The 23,339-nt window shown below is 40.4% G+C and overlaps 1 protein-coding gene and 1 long non-coding RNA gene across 9 annotated transcripts; both read left to right on the top strand.

The window, feature by feature from the left end:
- The first annotated feature begins 9,490 nt into the window (after positions 1-9,490).
- On the top strand, positions 9,491-10,594 carry LOC148853385 (uncharacterized). The gene is made up of 2 exons (XR_016094773.1): positions 9,491-9,771; positions 10,062-10,594. It is a non-coding gene; the product is annotated as an uncharacterized LOC148853385 (long non-coding RNA).
- Positions 10,595-12,990: 2,396 nt separating this feature from the next.
- LOC148853384 (aspartokinase 2, chloroplastic-like) lies at positions 12,991-23,078 on the top strand. Of its 8 annotated transcripts, none has more exons than XR_016094771.1 (6): positions 12,991-13,402; positions 13,540-13,622; positions 20,983-21,067; positions 21,178-21,270; positions 21,368-21,487; positions 22,760-23,078. XR_016094771.1 is itself a non-coding variant. In XM_088940863.1 (5 exons), exons 1-5 carry the CDS (start codon positions 13,868-13,870, stop codon positions 22,883-22,885), a joined length of 438 nt encoding a protein of 145 aa, XP_088796989.1. In that variant the 5' UTR covers positions 13,723-13,867; the 3' UTR covers positions 22,886-23,078. The 8 variants fall into 8 exon arrangements, 5 of the variants coding, with proteins under 5 accessions (XP_088796989.1, XP_088796987.1, XP_088796988.1 ...); XR_016094772.1 differs by having other exon boundaries at positions 13,140-13,402; positions 21,378-21,487; XM_088940863.1 differs by lacking the exons at positions 12,991-13,402; positions 13,540-13,622 and adding an exon at positions 13,723-13,891 and having other exon boundaries at positions 21,378-21,487.
- The last annotated feature ends 261 nt before the right edge of the window (positions 23,079-23,339 follow it).

The raw sequence follows: 23,339 nt of genomic DNA, 5'->3' as shown, positions 1-23,339 counted from the left end.
TACATTTCCCATGCATTTCTTTCTGCTTACAATTTCGTAAGCACGTTACATCGTTTTGCTGGCCACTGTTAGGGAGGCTTGCATCTAACACAACAAGCTTTTCAGTTGTTAGGGTCTTAGTAGAATTTGTTTTACCTATTTTCTAAAAGCGAAGTTCGTATTTGGTGTAGAATACTGGAATTTGCCAAGTGCAATTTTTTCTCCAAATTTCAGTTTCACCGTCAAATTAATATTTAATAGTTAATAACTTAATACAGTGGTGGGGGGTCATCATTAATCATTTCTCATGGGCTTGGGCCAAGATCAAGCTTGTACTCCATTGACCTTGACCGAGTAGAATTTGACTTGAGGCAATACTAAAGTTTTACTTTCCACGTTGTTTCTTTTTCTCTTGTAGCTGTAGGACAATCTCCCAATCTTTATAAAATCTGAATGAATCAGAGTAGAATATAGAAATGTACTCGGTTTCCACTGTACAGGTTTTTTTAAGTTTTGTTTCTAGCGTCTTTTTCGAATTTTCATCCAAGTGGGGTCGTTAATTTGATTGTGGCCAGCGAGCTGGCTATGTGGTCTCCCTCTGTAGTCTTATATATTCTTTTCCTCTCTCTCTCTCTCTTTCTCTTTCATGAGGAGAAAACGTTAATGCAATCGAATCAGAATTTATAGTCCGACGGTGTACTCTGCCAACGCTGTGCTATTATCGTCCTGATTTGCGTTTGCGGTTCCCTTCATTTTTCAATATTCACCAGAATACTTCCAAGCCCTAAAAGAATAGTCTTATATAGTCTTTTCCTCTCTCTCTCTCTCTCACTCTCTCTCTCTCTCTCTCTCTCTCATGAGAAGAGAAAACGTTAATGCAATCGAATCAGAATTTATAGTCCGACGGTGTACTCTGCCAACGCTGTGCTATTATCGTCCTGATTTGCGTTTGCGGTTCCCTTCATTTTTCAATATTCACCAGAATACTTCCAAGCCCTAAAAGAAATGTGGTATTACAGGTGAAAATAATTGGGGAAAGCCCAAAGGTATAAATGTTGTGTTGTGATAATTGATAATACCATGCATGTGTACTCAAATTCTATACATTACTAATGTATGCATGGATCATACAAAAGAAATGGATGCTACTTAAAAGTTAAAAGCTTCATTCATATTTTGGTTTGATAAAAAATAAAAAATAAGCTAAAAAATCAGTTGAAATGACTTGTGTAATTATTAATAATTCAATACGATTTCTTTTGTTAAATATTGCAAAATGAAAATGCTTTTTTTTTGTTTATATTATGGATTTAGAATCTAATAATATATGCATTTAGTCTATACTAAACATTGTATTTTTATTGAAAAAAATCCTTTATATATAAATTGGGTTCATACATATATACAAATTTGATGTTTCAAAACTTTTTCTATTTAGGCAGAAAATACTAACTTATTTCAAGGGGATGTCTTAATAGATATTTTTTTTTCTCTCTCTTTTCACAATCTAATCTTTGTCAAGTTTAGACATTGAACACGAATAGACATGCCTTTTATCTGTCAATTGATGATAGAGATAAGCATGCCGATAGATATTTGTCCCTAAAACTTAAAAATGATATTAGCCAATGACCTAGTGATTAAATCCGGTTGCACCTTTAAAGTTTTTAACCTAGTCAATGGATTAATGGTTAGGTTTTAAATGTCTTTTTGTGTTTTTATCCATTTACGTTATTAATAAAAAAAATCTCCATCTAACATACTTATTATTATTCAATATGATGAATATATAATATTATAGAAATGGTTAATTTTTTATTTAAGATTTTGTATTCGTGTAATATAATTATGTACATATGTATACACAGTTTGGATTTGTATAACCTTATAATTAATAAATTCAATGTTCTATGCTTATATAAATTTATTATATATGTATAAGTTTAATGTTAACTAATTTTTTGAACATTTTTATATTTATTTATTTTTAACTACAGTAAAGTTTACCTGGATCCAAATCCAATTGTCAGATTTTGAATCAGATTTGGGTTTGAAATTTAAATAATCAAATTAGATTGAAATGTGGTTGGATATGATTTGAACCTAACTCAGCTGTAGCCCTATAAACATGGTCAATGCTGATTTTTTTTTTGTTTCTTTTTTCTTTTTTTTTTTTTTTTGCATCTATATCTATTTTTTGCATTTAGTGATTTACTACAAGCTGAAGTGCCTAAAAGGGCTAGGGGGTACAATAAGAACTTGGTCAGAAGTAGTAACATCAATAATTTAACAATGAATATGAAATGGCAAAGCAGGATGATGAGAAGGCTTGTAGACAATCCGATGTAGTTGAGAGAAGGCTTGGATGATGATGATGATAATTATCTATTTTCATATTTTTTTGTTGTATGATTTATGATGACATGGGCTAAACGGTTCAATTATTGATCTACCATAAGCTAAGACTACTAAATTACTAGTGTCAAGCCAATCCTTTTTTATATGCAAAATAGATCAATGGCACACTAATCATTTATTTGAATAAATTGTTTGTGTATGTGATATTAGAATTTGAAACTATAGACGACTTTAATAGTTTATATTTCTTTTATAGATATATGAATCCTTTTCTTGAGTATTAGATTAATATAAAATTACATCTAAAGAAAACTAATAATAACAATATAGGTTATTTTGGTTAGTAATGAGCCAATTAGAGTAATTGATTTACTTATTTTTAATATTGCTAGCCATCTAATTTTATAGTCAAGGATTAAAGTATTGATATGATACATCCTATATTTAGCATATCGTACTTGTATTGATTCCTAGAGATATGTATAAATGCATCAATGTAGAAGTAATTTAAAACTTTAGGCTGCATTTGGAAACAATGCAAATGGAGTGTAAATCCCAATTCAGGGTAAATTTGCACTCTGGTTCACTTTTGCCTGTATTTGGTAACATTACATTTATGCATTGACAAGTATATTTACATTGATAATAAAATGTAATAGTACATCCATAAAATAGAAGTAAATTTGCATTCAGGTGGGCTTTTGATAAAAAAAAACTTTATTGAAATTCATGTTTGCATCCATTACACCTAAAAATCTGTTTGGTAAGAAAGTAAATTTGTCAATGCAAAACTAACCGAATTTTGTAATTTATATGAACAGTTTTACATTCTACACATTTGCATTCACACTTATTTGCATAATTTCCAAACACAGCTTTAAAAACATTCCATGCATTTATCACAATGCTCTAATGATTATTAAACAAAAAAAGTAAAAAAAAAAAAACTTAAAGTAAGTGTCAATCGTTATCATATCTATACGCAACAATATTGTTATTTTAATCCTTATTTATGTTAATATTTGTATTTAAATTTTATTAAATAAAACTATAAATATAATAAATAGAGCACCGAATTAATGCCATATTAAAGGAAGGGATAATTAGTGGCAATTGACAATTGACTTATTAATGTCTCTCATACTTATCTTTACGATATAGAGAGAGAGGTGCATAAGAGAGCAAAGAAGGGCAATTCAAATGAATAAAAAAAAGACGATATTTAGAGAGAGTAAATATATGGAAAACATTCCGTGGTGACCGAAACCGAGGGGACACCCTAACTTGCCACCTGCTTCATGTGTAAACAACGAGGACTCACCTTTAGAAAGGTGTGAAGTGAGTCAGATTTGACAATCCATACGGATGTCAGTGATAATTCCATATCGATGGTCATATTATTCTGATGAATTTATAACATCAAGGATGATTTCATCAAATGGTGGGTCTTGTCGCGTAATTGGCTGTCCAAACTTTTACATTGTAACGGCCTGATTATTTGAAGAAACTTTGACTAACTTTTCTTCCTGATCCCGCCTTCCTCCGTGCAGCACTGCAGCGTCCACTCAAATACAAGTTATTTGGTTTGTAGTCGGAAATCGGAATTGGAAAAGGAATAGTCTATTCCTTCTGTTTGTTTGATTTTGGTGGAAATTAAAATCAGAACCAGTTAAAATTAATTCTCATTTCTAATAGAGGAGGAATGCCATTCCATCTTGATAATGAAAATGAAATTCTGATTTTACTTAACTAAGATTGGTCAGATTCCAGTTTCAGACCTCATTCCTACGAAGCAAATCTTGGAATGTTTGTATGTAGGACATGGACCGAAGAGCCGTGGGAAGTGATGATGCACATTTCAGTAGTTTTCAACTGACAGGTGATTCAGATGCTTGGCTGAACAATCTCTATCTGGAGTGTGGTTTGGATGCCTGGTTGAATGGTTCCTACCTAAAAGGTGGTTTGGATGCCTACCTAAATGGTGACCAGCTGGAGAGGTGGCTCTAATGCCTAACTGAATGGTGACGAGTTAGAGAGGTGGCTCTGATGTCTACCTGAGTGGTGACAAGCTGGAGAGGTGGCTCTGATGCGACCTGTAAGGACACAGTGTCAGAGTGCCTAGGTTGCTTTACCCGGGGTGGACACTGTGATGTTTAAGTTAGCGAATCAGAGATTTTAAGATAGCTAAATGTGAGAGAATTGGAGAGCTGCGAGAACTAAATTGTGCCTCTCCCCCCTGGGGTTGGAGGTAAGGCCTTTATATAGGCATTGTTTGGCGTGAGCATTACGCAACACGTTCGGGATCTCCGGGAGGACGTGCCTAAATGCTCTGAAGTCCTCGGAGGTAGTCATGCATGTAGGCCAATCTTTGCGCCTTACTCGGATTCTCCCAAAACATTCGGTGTGAGAGCTGACTTCCGAGAGACCCGGGAGTGATGGGATGCATGCAGAAGTCGATAGCAAGCATGTCTTGTAGGTCGCCAGGTCAGCACTAGAGGCAGGTCGCCAAGTTGGCGATGGAGGCAGGTCGCTAGGTCGTTAACAGGGGCAGGTCACCAGGTCAGCGCTAGGGGCAGGTCGCCAAGTCGGCAATAGTGGCAGGTTGCCACTAGAGGCAGGTTGCCAGGTCAACACCAGAGGCAGGTCGCCAGATCGGCACCAGAGGCAGGTCGCCAGGTCGGCACCAGAGGCAGGTTGCCAGGTTGGTGCTAAAAGTAGGTCGCCAGGTTGGCAACAAGGGTAGGTCGCCAAGTTAGCGCTAGAGGCAGGTTGCCAGGTTGGCGCTAGAGGCAGGTCGCCAGGTCGACACTAGAGGCAGGTCACTAGGTCGGCACCAGATGCAGGTCGGCGATAGTGCCAGGTCGCTAGCTGGGACTCCATCATTTTGGCTAAGGCAATTTGTTGCCTAAGTGGTTCTAGGGGTCACCTAGTTGTTCTGAGATGCCATGTGTCATGATATTAGTGGAGGGCCAAATCTGCACTCATAAGGAAGAATTGGAAATTTAAATCCTCTGTAGTAAGGTTTGTAAAATCGAACTGGACAATCAACCGTTCAGGGGTTTGGTTTTTGGGTCGAACAGTCTGATTGTTCCAATTGAACGGATGGTCCATTATGACAAAAGAAGTTAAAAATAATAAAAAATGGTCAAAACTACTGGACGGTTTGAACAATTCGATCGCTTGGGTCAACGTTCTGATGACCAAATCAATGGTTTTTGGCCAAAAAGATGATTCTAAGATAAAACGATTGACCAATTCCCACTTTTTTCGATCCGGTTTTGAAAACCATGCTTTATCGTTTATAAGTCTTTGACATATACAATGATTCTTACCTTCATTCACATAGATCCCACAAATTAGATTCACGTCTTACATGTTTGATTTTGTGGGACTTTATAGATGAGGTATTTATTGGTTTAAATATTTATTTGAAAAACTTGAATACTTTCTTAATACAAGTTAGCGAATCCGATGGTGTTTTTCTAATAAACGGCCATAGAACCAAACATAACTTCATTTATTGTAATTATCTAATATCATCCTACTCATACTCTCTCATAAGCATTTAGTTCGACAGACGGGATGCTATGCCATTTTGCAATGCTTCTTAATACAATATTGATATTAGAATAGCCCAAGTGATTTATGAGTGTAGGTGATGGTGTTTGACATTGGAGCTGTTTTCTTAAAAGAAACCGTCATGTCCGCATTACAACTGATTTCTCATTTGGTTAATTGGTTTCAGGTAAAAAGTGATGGCAACTCTTTGTCTTAGTTTCTGTATAAACCTTACAACGTGGATGAAAGTGCAGTCCGCGTTATAACATGTACATGTATAGTCCATCCGGCCTAACATCTTAAAATAAGAATAAATAGAAATAAATAATAAAACTTGTGAATTTGCAACAGATTCATCAGTTTTATTCCGGATTTTTTAGACAAAATTGTTGCTTCTAAGTTCCAGCTAACATCACCTAGATGACGTGTCTCAGCTTGTTCTATTCCGCTTTTGATGGATGCGGGCAACAATGCACGGTGGCCAACTGGTGATATGGCGTACCTAACAGGCTAACACTAGTCCACGTCATGGTTTTTAAAACCGAATCGGTTAGGGGTCTGGTTACTGGTTCGAATGGTTTGTTCGTTCAATCTGTTTTGACAAAAAATAAAAAAATTTAAATAAAATTAAAAAAAATTGAAAAATGGTCAAAACCGTTCAAATGGTTGACTGGCTGGTTCAGTGGTTTGCTGACCAAAATCAATGGTTTTGGGAAAAAAATGGAACTTTCCAATTTTTTTGGTCCAATTATTCGGTTCGGTCTGATTTTAAAAACCATGGTCCACATAGAAACAGGATCTACTCCTCACATGGGGACGCCTCGCAGGCACATCCACCGTGCATTGGAAACATCTCTCGTGAATAATAAATTATAAGTACGGGAGATGTTCCCAATGCATAGTAGGATGTGCATGTGAAGTCGGTGTGAGGCGCCCTGTGCGAGGAGTAGATCCGGTCTCGTCCACATGTGTTAGAAAATTCACATCGAGCATTCTAGTCATTTACGACTTGTGAGCTTAAAGTCGATATTGGTTGTTCTAATGAGTGCACTCATAACAACTGATCATGGTGAGATGTGCAGTAGTTGGTTTGTTAGAATTTACATCTATGCTTTCATGGTGAGATGCATGGTTTTTGAACCGTTGTTGATCTGGATGGTCAGACCGTTCAGTTTGGAAATTGTTCAGACAATCGGTTCTGTTTTATCCTAAACCCGGTCCCTAACCAAAAACCATTGATTCAGGTGATCGAATTATCAATCCATTCAATGGCTTTTGGCCATTTTTTTATTTTTAATTATTTTAATTTTTGTTGTTAAAATGGGCCATCCATTTGAATCGGATGGTCAAACCATCGATCCGAAAACTGATGGACAAAACGGTTGTATTTTCAGGTCATTTTTTAAAATCATGGTGAGATGTGCAGTAATTGATTTGTTAGAATTTACATCTCCACGTCTAGCGCGCCTCACCAATGCCCAAGAGAACATCCCAAGTGTGTATTGGGAACATCTCCCAATAACAAGTACAAGAGATGTTTTCAACACAAGCTGAGATGTGCATGTAAGGAGTTTGGCTTCCACTAGTGCAACTCCCGTTCGAAAACTTTTACAGCTTTGCATCGGGAATATCTCCATAATTACATGGTTTTTAAAATCGATTCGTGATCAAACCAGTCAAGGGTCCGGTTATCAGGTCAAACGGTCGGACCTTTCGAACCGAACACTCGACTGGCAAAAAAATTAAAAAATTAACAAAAAAACAAAAAAGATCAAAACTGTTCAAACGGTTAATCGCCCGATTTTAGGATTCATTGACTAAATAAAACGATATTGGAGAAAAATCCGGTTTTTGGAGAACCGGTTCCCAGCTTTTCTGATCTGATCCGATTTTTGAAAACCATGCATATTATATACTTTATTTCATGGGAAGGAATTTCCAATGCAAGATTGCAAGAGACTCTTCCATGGGTGTGACCATGGTCATGCATTCTATATTAGTCAGGATCTGCTCCTCATACATCACACATCACACCGACCTCACAGATTCAGGAAACATGTCCCCACTTATATGATGTTTCCAATTTCTGAGATATGTGGTATCGGATCGTGTTGGAAGCCTATTGGGACGGGTTTTGCAAGAGTTTGGATCGTCTATCCCATCCCATACTTTGAACACGTCACATTCTCGCACTCATTTTGAAGCTAACAGAATTAGGATTCTAACGGTAGTGTGGATGCCAGTTTTTATCAAATTTGTTTAATCCCTCCTTTTCATTCCATCGTTCCCACCGAAAGTTCTCTTCCACTCCCTCCCCTCTCAACCCACCGCCCCTTTACCTTCACATACATCTGAAAGCGAATATCTCACTATCATCGGAGACGAAGCTGCATCTGAGCTCTGCTGCAAGTCTCTCTCTCTCTTCTCTACTCCTCCATCCCCATCGATACTCTGCATCGCAACCCAACCCCACCGCTGCAACTCTCTCTGGTGCTGATCAGTACTTTATTTTTCATTTTTACTTTTTTTCCAACTTTTTTTTCAAATCTGATTCAGGGGGCGGTTTTAATGTTCTTCCACCCTCTGAACCGATCAAAACCCCGATACACCCTCTGTGGGGCGTATCGGGGTGCTCCCAATACGGGCCGATAAGTGCCGATTTTTTGAAGATTGGATTTTCTTTTCAAGTTTGGGAAATATCATAGAAGTTTTCTATTGATATGATCTCTGCATTACAGACGGGATGAAAATCTCACAATTGATAATTAAAACTTCACAGAGATACAGTCCATAAATTCCTTGTACACTGTATATAACTGGATTGAAGAGAAACAAAAGGGAATGACTCTGTTCCCAAGTTCTACGATCTTGAGAGATAATTGTGTCACCATGTTGTTTAATGTGATTTAATCTATGATTGGGCATTTGGGTAAATGGAATTTTCTTGTTGAGAAAATAGACCCCTGAAACGAAATAAATCAAAAAAAAAAAAATCTATTCGGAATACAGCACATTAAAACTAAAGTGGCCGAAATAAGAATCACGAGAGATGTAGGGGCGAGGTGGGGTTATGGAGTAGGCCAGAATACAGCACAGGTGAGGGTTGCAACAACGAGGAGGGTTCTTGAAGTGACCGGAATGCAGCTCCGGAAATGGTTCCTGCAACGGGGATAGGTTGCGATTCGCGTCGCGATGCAACGTGTTGATGGAGAGAGAGGAGAAAAGAGAGAGAGACTTGCAACGGGGTTTATATGCAGCTTCATCTCCGATGACAATGAGATATTTGCTTTCGGACGTATGTGAAAGTGAAGGGACGGTGGTGGGGAGGGGAGGGAGAGGAAGAAAACTCTCGACGGGAATGGTGGAATGAAAAGGAGGGGTTAAACAAATTTGATTAAAACTGACGTCTACATTGTCGTTAGCATGTGATGTGTTCGCATGTCCCTAGGGGACAAACGACCCGAACTCCGTTTTCTGTCCCTTAGGGACGTCATGTTCTCCCACTTATTTAGAATGGGCGGTGTGGACTTCAGATTTTATCAAATTTGTTTAACTCTTCATCCCTTTTCATTCCATCGTTCGGTCGTTCCCGCCCGTGCCCGAGTTCTCTTCTTCTACCTCCCCTCTCCACCCATCGCCCCTTCATCGGAGACGAAGCTATATCTGAGTTGCTGCAAATCTCTCTCTTCCCTTCTCCTCCCTCCCCATCGACACACTGCGTCGCGACGCGAATCACAACCTATGTCTTTCTTGGATGATATAACAACACATCAGATGTTGATCCTTATGGGCTACGGGAGAGGGTTGCGGTTCGCGTGGCAACGAAAAGAAACAGAATAGAGAATGTGAAACAGCTAAAAGAGAAACATTTGGCTTGTGAGTTAAAAAGCCTAAGAGAACTAGCAGACATTGAAATATCATCCATACCTCCACCCTATACCATGAACTCCACGAATGACATTCAGAGCCTTGGGCTCACCGTACCGGTGGAGGTGAAACCCACTAGATATGTTATGCCAAAAATGAAAAAACCAACCCAAGCTGAAGCTGAGATCCCACAAATTTAACGTTGCTATATCTTCGTATCTCGTTTATGGAGGATTGATTATTATCATCCATTATGTTTCCAACTTTCCTTTGCTTAAAAATTGCTTACATATGTGCAGGAACAGATGAATTTACTAAAATACCAAGAAGATGCAATGCGAGAAGCCAAAAGCAGAGCCTTCTAGCAGATGAGGAGACCAACACGGAAAAGCCAAATGGTATCTTAGAAGAACTGATCAAGTGTTTGATAGAAATCTTCCTAAAACTGAATCAGACACCAGCATCTCAGCTCGATTGTGAAAGCTCAACCACCATTCCCAAGCTTATTTTATCTTGCATCAACTCAAGAGACTTCAAGCCCAAGACTTCATTCAATTGTAAGGCACCCATGTCTTTTCTGAATGATAACACATAAGTTGTTGATCTCTAAGGGAGAGGGTTGTAATTCGCGTCACGATGCAGCATGTCAATAGTGAGGGAGGAGAAGAGAAGAGAGAGAGATTTGCAGCGGTTCAGATGTAACTTCGTCTCGAATGAAGGGGTGGTGGGTGGAGAGGAGAGGGAGAAGAAGGGAACTCGGGCACGGGCGGGAACGAGCGAATGATAAAAGGGATGAGAGGTTAAACAAATTTAATAAAATTTGAATTCCGCACGCCGCCTTTATAATTCCCTGATTTAATAAATTTCTTAAACTACCTTTATGATTTAATTAATTGAGTAAATGTAACCTATACTCCCCTTATCCTTAACCTTTTGTCATTAACCGTCTAAATATTACAAGTTCCAAATACCCAACTTACCCTTTTATGTCTCCAGCACCAGCACTCACGAGAATCGTTCGACGGTGAGGTCCTCTTGGAGCTTGTTCAGACACCGAAATTGACCAAGGGCTTGGAGACTCCAGACATTTCAATTGGAGAGAAGTATCCGGCTCTATTACAGGGTGAAATCTTTGGTCCTGTTCCAGAGTAAAATCTAAGATTTTAATTGGAGAGAAATCTTTGCCGGTGATTTCAACTTCTGCAATCGATATTGTGAAAGAGGCCCCTTTGGAAACACCAAGCAGCTTGAGAGGGTCCAGGTGCTACTATTCACTCTCCCCTCTTATTGGTTGTCGAAATCTGCGATTCCTTTTGTTCGTTGCTTTGTTCATTGGTTTGGATGGGGTCGCCACCTGAGACCTCACCTCCTACAAGCTACAGCTCCACCACACCCCTTTCTCATTTCTCCTCCCCTACTTTGATATCATCATCAGATCCGACACAATGAGCGGCATCCATTTTGTCCATCCTCTCTCTCTCTCTCTCTCTCTCTCTCTCTCTCTCTCTCTCAATTGTTTTCAGTTCTCGGATCAACGTTCATCGTCTTCCGACGAGAACACGAATCCTCAGCGGCGATCTTCTTTCAATCCACAACCGACATTCTCTGTGAACGGTGAAATCTTCACACGAATCCTCAGCCCCTGATTTCAACAGGAATCTCACCGGTGAAATCGTTGAACGGCAACATCTTGGCTCTGTTCCAGCTCTAAAACTCAGGAATCATCATTGTCTTCGACCAATGATTTTAAAACCCATCCTATGGCAAAAGCATTTTCGGTGAGCTCTTGGATGTATTTACCATGGCCAGGTTCGGCACAAACGTCAGCCGACCATAGTGGGTAGTTGCGTTGCCACAATCTTTGTGGGTGGTGATGGTGCCGTTGGAACGCTCTCTATTCGTGAAAAACACTTCAAGCTCGCTGCATATTTCTGATGCCTCACTGTCCTTTGTATGCTAACGGCCGCGTGAATCTCGCTCAGTCGTCTCTAACGAAGTGGGATTGCTGGTTTCAATCTAACGAAGTGGGCCGCCACCGGCGACGCCGCGACATAGATTGATGAACAAGGGATCCCCTCCATTCAAAAAGAGAAGACCGGGTTGACGGATTCGATGAAGGCCAGGATGGTGCTCGGAAGTTGCAGTAGCCGCCGTCACCCACGACGATGAAGGTGCTTGTTCTCTGTTTTCAGGCGTTAAAACAAGGGGCAAAAAGGTAAATTTAGTTTTGGTCTTAAATAAGGGTAGTGTTAGACATTTTTTAAGGAGGAAGAGTACACTTAATCTCAATTCGCTAATTTATAAGGGTAGTTTAAAAAATTTATCCGTTTCAAAATAAGTGGAAGAATATGACGTGGTCGAATAGTATTGGACGGGACAAAAAATTTCTCCCAGGCAACAACGATCCGGAGCATATCTCGAACTCCTCTGCACGACGCACGACATTTCGCGCACTCGCGCCTTTGCGCGTTTCTTGATTTTTCTTTGTTCAGTGATCCAGCACTTGCAGTAAAAGAAGCCGGGTCCTCTGAAACTGAAAGGAAAACAAGAGACAGAGAAAATCCAAGAAAAAAACCCTAGGTTTACAATTGCAGTGTTGATAGCTCTATTCTCAAGGTATTCTCCAAGCCTCTGCTCCTGTATTCATGGTGAAATGCGTGTTTTTATAATGGACTTGCATCTTCTGATTCTATGTTTCGGGAATTCTCATTTTCTTCATTGTGACTGCTCATTTATAGTTTTCTCTTCCCGTAACCGTATAATCACTGTATGATTTTCAGGTTTTTACAGTGTTGATAGCTCTATTCTCAAGGTATTCTCCAAGCCTCTGCTCCTGTATTCATGGTTAAATGCGTGTCTTTATAATGGAATTGCGTCTTCTGATTCTTTGTTCCGGGAATTCTCATTTTCTTCATTGTGACTTCTCATTTATAGTTTTCTCTTCCCGTAGCCGTACATTCACTGGATGGTTTTCAGGTTTCTTGTCCTTTTTTTTTGGTGCATGGACCTGTTTACAAATATGCAGGTCCATTACCAGATCGAGACAGAAGAAGAGACCGATCTCACGTTTTCGGCTCACACATTGAAGCATTCACTGTCCAATCGAAGGGACGTTCTATCTATGATATGTTTGAGCGTTTCTCGCAAAAGTAGTACGTCTTCTGCTCTTCTCTGATCAACTATTACACGGAAGACCTGACTTTCCTTATTTTTCGAGGGTAACTGAAGAGCGTGTTTTTAGTATGGAAGCATCGTTGCAATTCGTTGGTGCTAGGACTCCGCCTGCTGAAAACAGAAGGAATTGGTCGCATTTCTTGTCTCTATCGTCCCTATGTCTGTCATCATGTTGGTTCGACTTTGCTTTGTCCGTGGCCTCGATTGCTGGATTTTTGAACAGAATGCTACAAGGGCGAGACAGGAGCCGTGGCCGTTCATGAGAAGGACGAGTTTGCAAATCAAAGTTCTGATGGAAATATCGGGCACTTCACATGCGTGATGAAGTTCGGTGGCTCTTGCGTGGCATCGGCAGAGGGGATGAAGGAGGTTGCTGATCTTATTCTCAGCTTTCCTGAAGAAAGGCCCGTAGTTGTTCTCTCTGCAATGGGAAAGACGACTAAAGACGACTGACAATCTTTTAGCGGTATGAACAACTCACAGCTCTTGCCTAGTCTCGCTTCCCAATGTCTTTCAATTGTTTTCTTTCTCTTTCTGGAGTCTGGACGAGTACTTGGTGGCATTCGCTGCGTGTTAACTTCTTTTTTACAATTCGCCGTTCAGGGCGGAGAAAAGGCTATTAGTTGCAGGGTGTCGAATGTGTCTGTAATTGACGAGTTAGGATTCAGAAAAGAACTTCATCTAAGGTAAGAACTCTCTCGGACACACACGCATACGTACATGCACATGCAAATGGTGATTCTCTACTCGTCTACTTATATATTTTTTTTGCTTGTCTTTGTTTTTCTATGGACGGTTGATGAGCTTGGAGTGGATGGGTCCATAATTTCTGGTGACGATCTTTTTGGTGATGAAGTGTAGTATAATTAATTCGGAGTTGCGTAGATGTATCGATGCCATAATTTCTGAATCGTCATTCTCCCTTGTTTAAATGCAATTGATACCGGATTTTGAAGTAAATGTTCATCTTATCTCGTTATTTTATGTTTGGCATGCGATGTGTTCCATATATTTTTTTGCTCATATTGCAGTTTCATCAAGATGACCCTTCCATTGTGGATGGATACCATGTTTTTTCAAAACAAACAATAAAGCATTTTATGGTATTTGAAATTGATGAAGCTTTTTATGGTATTTGAAATTGATGAGGGGTAATTTGGTCTTCCAAATATCGTGACACATGGCATTATAGAACAATAGAGTGACATCTCGGCACCACGTAAGCAGACTTCAAGAGGACTTTAGACACTCCACAACCGCATCGACGACCTCAGCACCACTTAAGTAGGCTGAAATGCGAACAACCAGGCAAGACCTCAAGTCAGCGTAAGAGGCAACTTACTTCCACCGAACTGACCCGATTCCGGTTAGCGACCTGCCTGACGTGTCGACTGACCTCCCCCTTAAGCGGGCTATTGTCTCTGAATTTCTCGGGATCACAATGCCACGTCAAAAGAGCCAGTTATCACTCCGCCTACTTTGGGTAGGATTGGATAAACGTTACCTACTTATGCGGAGTCCACTTCCAGGCATGAAACCACCTCCGAACTAGATGGGCTAGAGATCCCGAACGCGTTTTGTGAGGCCCACGACACCTCGCCTATATAAAGGCATCACCTCCAACCTCACAAGGTACGCACGATTTAGCTCTCTATGCACTCTATCTCTCTTGCTTTCTAGCAAACAACTACCAGCTCGCTAACTTAAGCATCGGAGTGCCCACCTGGGTCAAGCTACCTGGACACTCTGATAGTCACTTTCTTGCAGCTCAACCAGGTGACTTACTCAGTCCGACGTTCGAGCTATCTACCAGTAGGAAGCACCGGACCGCACACCATCAATTGGCACCGTCTATGGGAACGCTACACAAAAGTCATTTTCTCACACTCCCTTTCTAACTTCAATGGCATCTTCCAACAACACCCCCATCAACAACAATATACATTCTAATGGGACAGTTACAGGGGGGCAATACCAGCACGCCATGCATATCAATGTCTGCTTTGTTACTATCGGGGCATCCCTGTCACGTAGAACCCTAACCACCCTCTACCCATTGTAAACGTGTCTCTTCCACCAATCGAGCCCAAAGTGGTTCCCATTGGAATTGATGGTTGCTAGTTCAACGAGCTGGTGCTGTTCTTCCACGGAATTGACCTGCAGATGAAAACGTGGGAAGGTCGTTATGCTGCATTAGCAAGGATGCAACAACAGTAGCGATAGCACCAACAACATCAGGTCGTAGGGCAGAACGCCAACCAGAACCAATATCGGACCCACCTCACCGTCACAACAACCAGAACCAAGTTCTCACTGTGGAATCAACCCGAGCCATGACGTCTGAGGATACCAGCTCTACTAAGGGGTCCCGAAGGCATCGAGGACATGCACGCTAGAACACAAGAAGGAGCTGCCTCGCTTCGAATGGCAACGAGGAGGCGGAAAAGAAAGAGGAAGAAAAGGAGTTGAGCCAAATCGGCACCTTGTTTGCGCAGTCGATGACCCGTACCTTGCCATTGGCCAAGAAAATCCTCATAGCCCCACGACCTAAGGATTTCATGGCCCCTAGCCTAGAGTCTTATGATGGAACCACTGACCAGTCAACCACCTTAATAGCTTCCAAGCCTTGATGCATCTACACGGGGCCAACGACACAAGCCTTTGCATGGCCTTCCCGACCACCTTCTAGGGTACAGCATGAATGTGGCACTCGGGGTTGGCCGTGGGCTCCATTAAGAGTTGGAGTCAGTTCTCCAACCTCTTCACCACACACTTTGCGACAAGAAAACGGTGCCCGAAGTTGGCAATTTGTTTAATGAACGTTGTCCAACGACCCAATGAGAAGCGTCGGGACTACATCAAGCGGTTCAACTTGGAGCGACTTTAGATCCCAAACCTCGACTCAGCTGTACAAGTCCCCACGACAGTCATCGGCGTCCAACATCCGAACTTGCATTGGGAGGTTGAGTTGAACACTCCGGCCTATATGGAGGAGTTCCCTAACTAGACCGCTAAGTTCACAGAGGCCAAAGAAGCGCTTGGGTCTTGGTTAGAGCTGAGCGACAAGCGAAAGAGACCGGAAGCTGAGTTCAGAAGCAACAAGTAACGGTGAAAGAGCAAGTCGCAAAGATGCAACAGGTCCCCATGTAGTTGGTGTTGCAGGTCGCTACGAAGGAGAAGGGCCCCTTACAGAGGCAGCAAGTCCTCAGGCCGGCATTCTTGCACCCCTCCCGTCTAGAACCGCAACTAAAGACGGTCGAGTACGTCAGATGGCCACCTAGGATGAAAGGACCCTTGCCAATAGGAACTCGAATAAGTACTACCACTTCCATTGGGACATCGGCCATGATATAGAGAACTGTCGTAATCTCAAGGATGAGATTGAAGAGTTGATCCGTCGAGGTTACCTGAAGTAGTTTATCAAGCACGAGGACAACCATTGACATACCGTTCAGTCTAGAGAAGCGCTACAATCGAGTAGGGATCAGAACAAGGACAGCCTCCCTGAGACCCACGACTAGCAAATGGCCCAGTTGTGATGTGATCAACATGATCACAGGTGGTTCCATTGTGGTAGGATGTAGTACCTCGGTGAGAAAGAAGTCAATCTGGGAGCTCGTACATGAGGACGAGAACCTGTCCAAGCGCCTTCATGTGGAGGAAGTAATTTACTTAACTGGGGATGACACTCATAGGATCCAGTATCTGCATTATGATACCTTTGTGGTCAAATTGGTGATAAACGACATCGAGGTAAAGCAGATTCTGGTAAACTTTGGCAGCGTGGCGGACATCATCTTTCAGGAGGCATTCGAGCATATGGAACTAGAGAGGAAGGACTTGCAATCGGCCAACGTTCCCCTAGCCGACTTTAATGGAGAAGTGGTGCGACCTCTAGGCCGCATAAGAGTACCAGTGACAGCGGGCTTGCCATCAAACCAGGTGCACTTCAACCACAACTTCTTAGTGGTTGTGATTCCCTTGCCCTACAATGCCATCTTAGGCCAACCAATCCTGCACGCTCTCAGAGACGTGGTGTCGACCTATCACGTGTCGATGAAATTCCCGATGGACTATGGAGTGGGAGTGGTGCAAGGAGATTAGCTCGAGTCGTGGAAGTGCTATGTGGCAGCGCTCATGGAGAACGATGACGAGAAAGCTCACCCCATTGAGGACATCGTCTTGGTGCCATCTTAGATACCAACCCCGCGAAGATGGTGCAGATTGGAGCCCGCCTCACGGAACCATTGCGTCCTAAACTGGTAAGCTTTTTAATTTATAATTTAGATATTTTTGCTTGATCGGCAGCAGAAATGCTTGGCATAGACCCCTCTTGTCATAACTCATAGGCTGAATGCTGACTCTTTAGTTAGAGCAGTTCAGAATAGGAAAATGAACATCGCTTAGGAGTGGTGGGGGATAGTGGATGAGGAGGTAGGGAGAAGCTCCTCGTAGTAGACTTCATTAGAGAGGTCCAATATCCGAGCTGGATTGGAAACCCGGTGCTCATGAAGAAGGCCAACGGCAAATGATGCATGTGTGTCGACTACACCGACCTCAACAGAGTCTACCTAAAGGACAACTTTCCACTCCCTAGGATAGACCGCCTGATAGACGCGAGCTCGGGGTTCGAGCTGTTGAGCTTCATGGATGCTTATTCCAGTTACAACCATGGTTCAAAGTATTGATACGATACGCATGATACGGGTTGTATCGTATTGTATCTTTTGAAAAAGATATGGTCCGAAATGCCTGTTTCCAAGTGTTTCAGACCTCCAATTTTTTTAATAATAAAAAGCATGCTAAAAGCTTCCCAAAAAACCAAAATTTGGAAAAAAAAAACTAAAAAAAAATAGAGTTTTGGCCGTTTCTAAGTACCGATACTAGACGACCAAAACTCGTCTTGTATTGATACTTTGAACCTTGGTTACAACCAAATCCAGATGGATCCAGGAAAAAACCGCCTTTATAACTGAAACGGGCTTGTACTGCTATAAAGTTATGCCATTTGGTTTCAAAAACACTGGAGGAAAATATAAAACTCTTCAGCATATATGTTTTATGAATGCTTTGACCAAGGTGCCATCCATTAAACCTGAGCTCTCTGAGAACGGATCTGAATTGTGAAAAGTTGCTTCTTTGCTTTTCTGGATCATGAATGTAGAGAAATTGGTCGGGTGTTTGAATGGTAGGAGCCTGGATCTACTTGGAACATGATGCAAGTAACATCATTTTATGCCGTCTGTTCCCAGCATGTGTATTAGTTGGCACTTGTGCGAACTAATGAGGGGGGAATTTACTCCTCCATTAGTTCCTGTGTCTTTTCAAAACTTTCAAACCCTAGTGACCCAATTGTCTAAACCTACTACTGCCTTTGAACTGCAAAACTACTTCTCCACCGCCACTGAAGTGTCCTGCCACTTTCTACATGCTTTTGAGGTAAGTTCATCGCTATTGACATGGTAATAGGTTGGAATAGTAATTGTGATTCCTCTGAGCTCGTTTTGAAGGAAGTTGATGGATGATTCACCTTAGTCTGTACGTAAATAAATATGATTGCAGGATTTTCTGCAACCCATTAATTAGCTCTTCTCAGAAACCCCCGGTTTGGCATCATTTTCTTTTATGGATTGTTGCCTTGTAATTTTTGCCATGAGATGTCATTTAATGTACAAACATAAACATTCAGAAATCTGAGTTTTGAGCAGTCAAAGAAGATAGGTGCAAAACACATGTTTTTACAAGCTTGAATGCAGTTCTGCTCAATTATATGAGCGGAAGTAACAGTCAATAGATCTGCCACTAACAAACAAAAATGGGATATGGAAGTTCCTTTGGAGGTTGCTTTTGGCTTTCAAGGTGCCATACGAAGAGTGGAAGGGGTAGCACTTGTGCCTCCCACTCAATTTCTGAAATTAATTTTCTGACCTATTTTTTCTCCTTCTAGATTATTTGATCAAAAGAGGTAAAGTTTACCAGCAAACTGTGCTACATGCAGTAATGTAGGGAGTTTGGGAAGAGAGAAACAAATGCCTGTTTGATAATAAATTCAGGCCTCTTGAAGAACTAATTTCATATATCACTTACCTTTGTAATCTCTGGCTATCAATTCGGATCTTCAAAGGTCTCTCAATCAATGACCTTAACAGAGATGCTCACACCTTTCTGTTTCTTCCACACCCTCAACAAGCAAGCCCGAGACAGTGTGCTGTTCTCAGTGAAGGAGTGGTGACCTAAACTTTGATGGAAGCGCTTTAGGCAATTCTGGTCCAGCTGGCATTAGTGGCATTTTAAGGGATGAATCTGGACTTTCAGTGGTACAATTGGATTGGCCCACTCTACAAAGGCTGAAGTGATGGCTGCCTTCATAGGAATCAGAATAGTGAAAAACCTGGGAATTGAGAATTTTATCATTGCAGGTGACTCAGCAAATACTATAAAATGGTTAAGGGACAAGGAGGGGGACCTTGGAGATTGAGCCACTACTTGGCAGAGGCTAGGGACTCCCCGAACTGCTTAAACACAAAACTAACTTGGATTCCTAGGGAACTAAATCACATAGAAGATGGTCTAGCCAAATGTGGTGCGTTTTTGGAGTTATTTTATAGTGACAGATTTCCTCTGTAAGCTTTTGGGGTTCTTCCCCTGTTTTGTACATACTCATATATTTTTTCTTTTTCTAAAGAATTATGGTTAAATTTTCCTCAAAAAAATTTATATAATTTATATAGTATCTATATATATGACATAATTATACTATATGTATATCAAATAATAAATTTTTATGGACTCGAATTTTAATAGAATCGAATAGGGTTAAATCAGCATAAATCAGCATTTGATCCAACTGTTACTCGGATGCAACTTTTAACATCCAAATCTGGGATAATCAGATTCAGAACCAAATTGGATATCAAACTTTCGGAGCCTGTTGACAGCCCCACTGATAAGCACCCCTTTAGGAGGCATTATGCTCTGAATATTGCTGAAAAGTGAATTTTTCAGCATTAATTGGCACAATAAGCGCTACCAAATATGCCCCAAGTCATTGGTTTGTAAAACCATTCATTTTGAAACCCAGATTTGGAGCTGGGCTATGGACCTAAAGGTCTTACTAATTGGGCAGGGCTAGATCTTAGAACACCCGTCATCATTGCACAGTAGTTGAACCATATGCAGTCGCCACAAGTACAATTATTGTCTTGTTTTCTTTTCAGCCTATGATATAATTGTATGGTTTTTATATCCATTTTCATAAAATATTTGAGCCTGGCTCAACTATATCCAGTACTGCTCCCTTGAATATGGCGCATCTTATATCATTCTATGCATCAAAGAAGATTGCAGTTGGAGAAGGAAGCAAGGCATGGAACACGGAAGGAGATGGACAAGATGAAATGCTTGAAGAAGACTTTTAAGCTTGCTCTTGTTTGCGGGTGGCTTTCTGTTGCTTCCCCCTGTTTTGTGATCTTAAGTTTTTGTTTGTTTTTTTTGCTGTTGATGGGCGGGTGTTATCTTAACACCTTGTTTCTTGTTTGTAGTTTGTACCTGATCCTTTTTCCTTCAATAATTTGTTTTTCTTTTTACTTCTAAAAAAAAAAATCTATGCATTCTTTTAGGTTTTTGATGGGGTTTAGCACACTAAGATATTCTTATTTCTTAGACTTAGGATTAGTGGATTAATTTTAGCTTATCGTATGTACAAGGACAAATGTGAGGACATGTTAGGTTTGGTTGCCCATGGCCTCAACCTTAACCCAACCTGAATTGAAGTCATGTTCATATTCTTCAACCCTCACCCTAACTTCTACTTCAACCTGACCTAACCCAGTCCAACTTTTTTGGGTTAGGTTCGGGCTAATCCGACCAATGTTCAACTAGTGATCGCAAATCAGCTTAGCAATATGTGACATGTATGTTTTACCATCATTGGTTTGTTTTGTGTGAAGTCAATTAAACAGAAAAAAGCATGACAGCAGTCAGCAGTTGCACAATAAAGTGAAACAACAGTTCTATATCTAAGTTAAATTTTATTGCATTTCTTAGGTCTTGCATCCACAGTCTATGAGACCTGCTAGAGAAGGTGACATCCCTGTTAGGGTGAAAAATTCTTACAATCCTCAAGCTCCAGGTACCCTCATAGCTAGATCAAGAGAATTATCAGCAGACCTTTCCACATGTAAGAATTATCAATTGAAAACCTATAGACTGCATGAAATGTGCTCTATTTTCCAACACCAGGCTGTCCTTACCAGTATAGTGTTGAAGCGGAATATCACTATGTTGGATATAGTTGGCACCCGTACGCTTGGCCAGTTTGGTTTTCTTGCAAAGGTAAGTAACTTCATGAATATGATTCTCTTTATCCCTATTTCTATCTCAGTTGCTTTTGTAATTTACCACTTGGCTTATTTTACCTTCTCCCTGCAAGGTCTTCTCAGTATTTGAAGATTTGGGCATATATCTGTTGATGTTGTTGCTACTAGTGAAAGTCGGTATTTCTTTGACACTAGATCCATCAAAGCTTTGGAGCAAGGAATTAATACAGCAGGCAAGTATACGATCACAAGCTTATTGTGTAATATTTTATTGGTGCATGGAGAAATCTTGTAGCCAATCCACACTATCTATTAAATAAGAGGTCTTCAATCATGTGCATGTGCTTTTTCAGTCAACAACAGCTCTTTTGCCAAATGAATATTGATTATTGACCCTCAAAGTTGTCAGCTTATTTACTCTAAAATATAACCACTGTAAATGCTTCTTTTGACCAATCAGTAAAGTGCTTTTGAACTCCCAGTAAGGTCTGTGGGGCCAAAATTTGTTCAAAGAATATAGGATGTGGAGGGGAACAGAGTCCTTTTCATGCAAACTAATTTGCCACAGAGAAGATTCTTCAGTCATTTACATTGATTATTTGCCATATATTGTTTTCCCTAAAATAAAAATACACAAATATACAAAATTTATATATTCTGTGCATGTTGTACGTGTACTTCTTCATGAATTTCTAAAATAAGATGCACAAAATTTTTTGTGGCAGTACATAATTAAGTTCCCCTTGTAGTTTTCGGAGAAATCTGCATAGAAATGTGATGCAAGACATTCAAAGTATTGTGATTAGAAATATATTTATCTGCTACCCTACTGTTTGTGATCTAAAGTTTTTTAACATCAAGGGGATGGGATCAAGTTCCAGCTTAGCCAAACGAAAAGGATGAAAAAATGGGTTTTGTCTATCAATAAAATAAAGGGTTTTGCCCTGCTCAGCTTGGGCTTGTCACTCCAAGGTGAGTGTTGGGCTTGCTTGAGGCGCATGACAAACCAGAGGCTTGGTTCACCATATGATTTTGATGGTGAAACTGAAAACCCAGAGTGAAATGCATGTAAACCCTAGGTCAATCTGTTAAATGCAACATTTTGAAATTGAAAACTGTGAAATGTAGTCATCCCAATATTATAAGAAAAAATTTATCCAAATATACCAATAATCAAACCCAACTTTCTGCTCCAACTTACATATAAACTGTAATTCCTCGTGCAATCCTCAAGCAGTCAAAATCCCCAGTACCAAAGCAACTGCTTAAGTGGTTAAACTTAGTTAAGCACCAACTCCTTGTCCAAACAGAAGATGGCCGACTGCTTACCTTCTGGCTTGACTCTGCAAGGCCTTTTGTTAGTTTTCTTCCTTGGGTGGGGGTGTTTATTAGAGGATTAGTGGACAATAACTTTAAAAGATGGGTATTTGAATTTCAGTAAAGCTATCTTAGAATTCCTGATACAATTCTTGTAACCAAACTAAGGTGGGATGCATATGGCACAGGTGAATCAAACCTCATTTCCCCCACCCAACAGAAAAAGGGAGATTGGCTTTCGGGGTTGGTTCAGGCAACTCCAAACCATCATGGTACCAAGTTGTTTATATTTGCAAGCACGTGTTTGTGTCTGAAAATGGCTCAACAACCACATTGCCAGATAAAAATTGATGCCGGTGTTTCATTGTTCTTGTTTTTACTGGTGCTATTTCTGCTAATCTGTAGTCATGTGTAATTAATTTGTTCTTTTCTTGGGTAGTCAGGTTCAAACTATCGGAAATGCAATTTTAATAAACACTGGGATACGTGAATATCTTGAAAAAATTATGATATGGATGCATGCACCAGCAAACTCAAAATCATTTGCACGTAAGAAACACATGCTTGATAGTTTATGTAAAGTGCAAACTACCAAACATACTTGGGAAATGTCGAAAAATGATCTTAGTATTCAAGATATGTGTATCTAAACTAGTTTTACATTCATAGGTATGACTTTTAATAAGTGATTTAAGTTTTTTAGAACTTTTTGATAGAGATCTAAGAAGTAGAAGTAGAAAATGTCTACAGGGTAAACTTTTGAGCCCA

The sequence above is a fragment of the Nelumbo lutea genome, chromosome 4, assembly GCF_056320005.1.
Source record: "Nelumbo lutea isolate HS-2025 chromosome 4, American lotus-T2T, whole genome shotgun sequence".
Classification (NCBI taxonomy): Eukaryota; Viridiplantae; Streptophyta; class Magnoliopsida; order Proteales; family Nelumbonaceae; genus Nelumbo; species Nelumbo lutea.
Note: the sequence above shows the minus strand (reverse complement) of the source record. Positions and strands in the feature narration are given on the sequence as shown.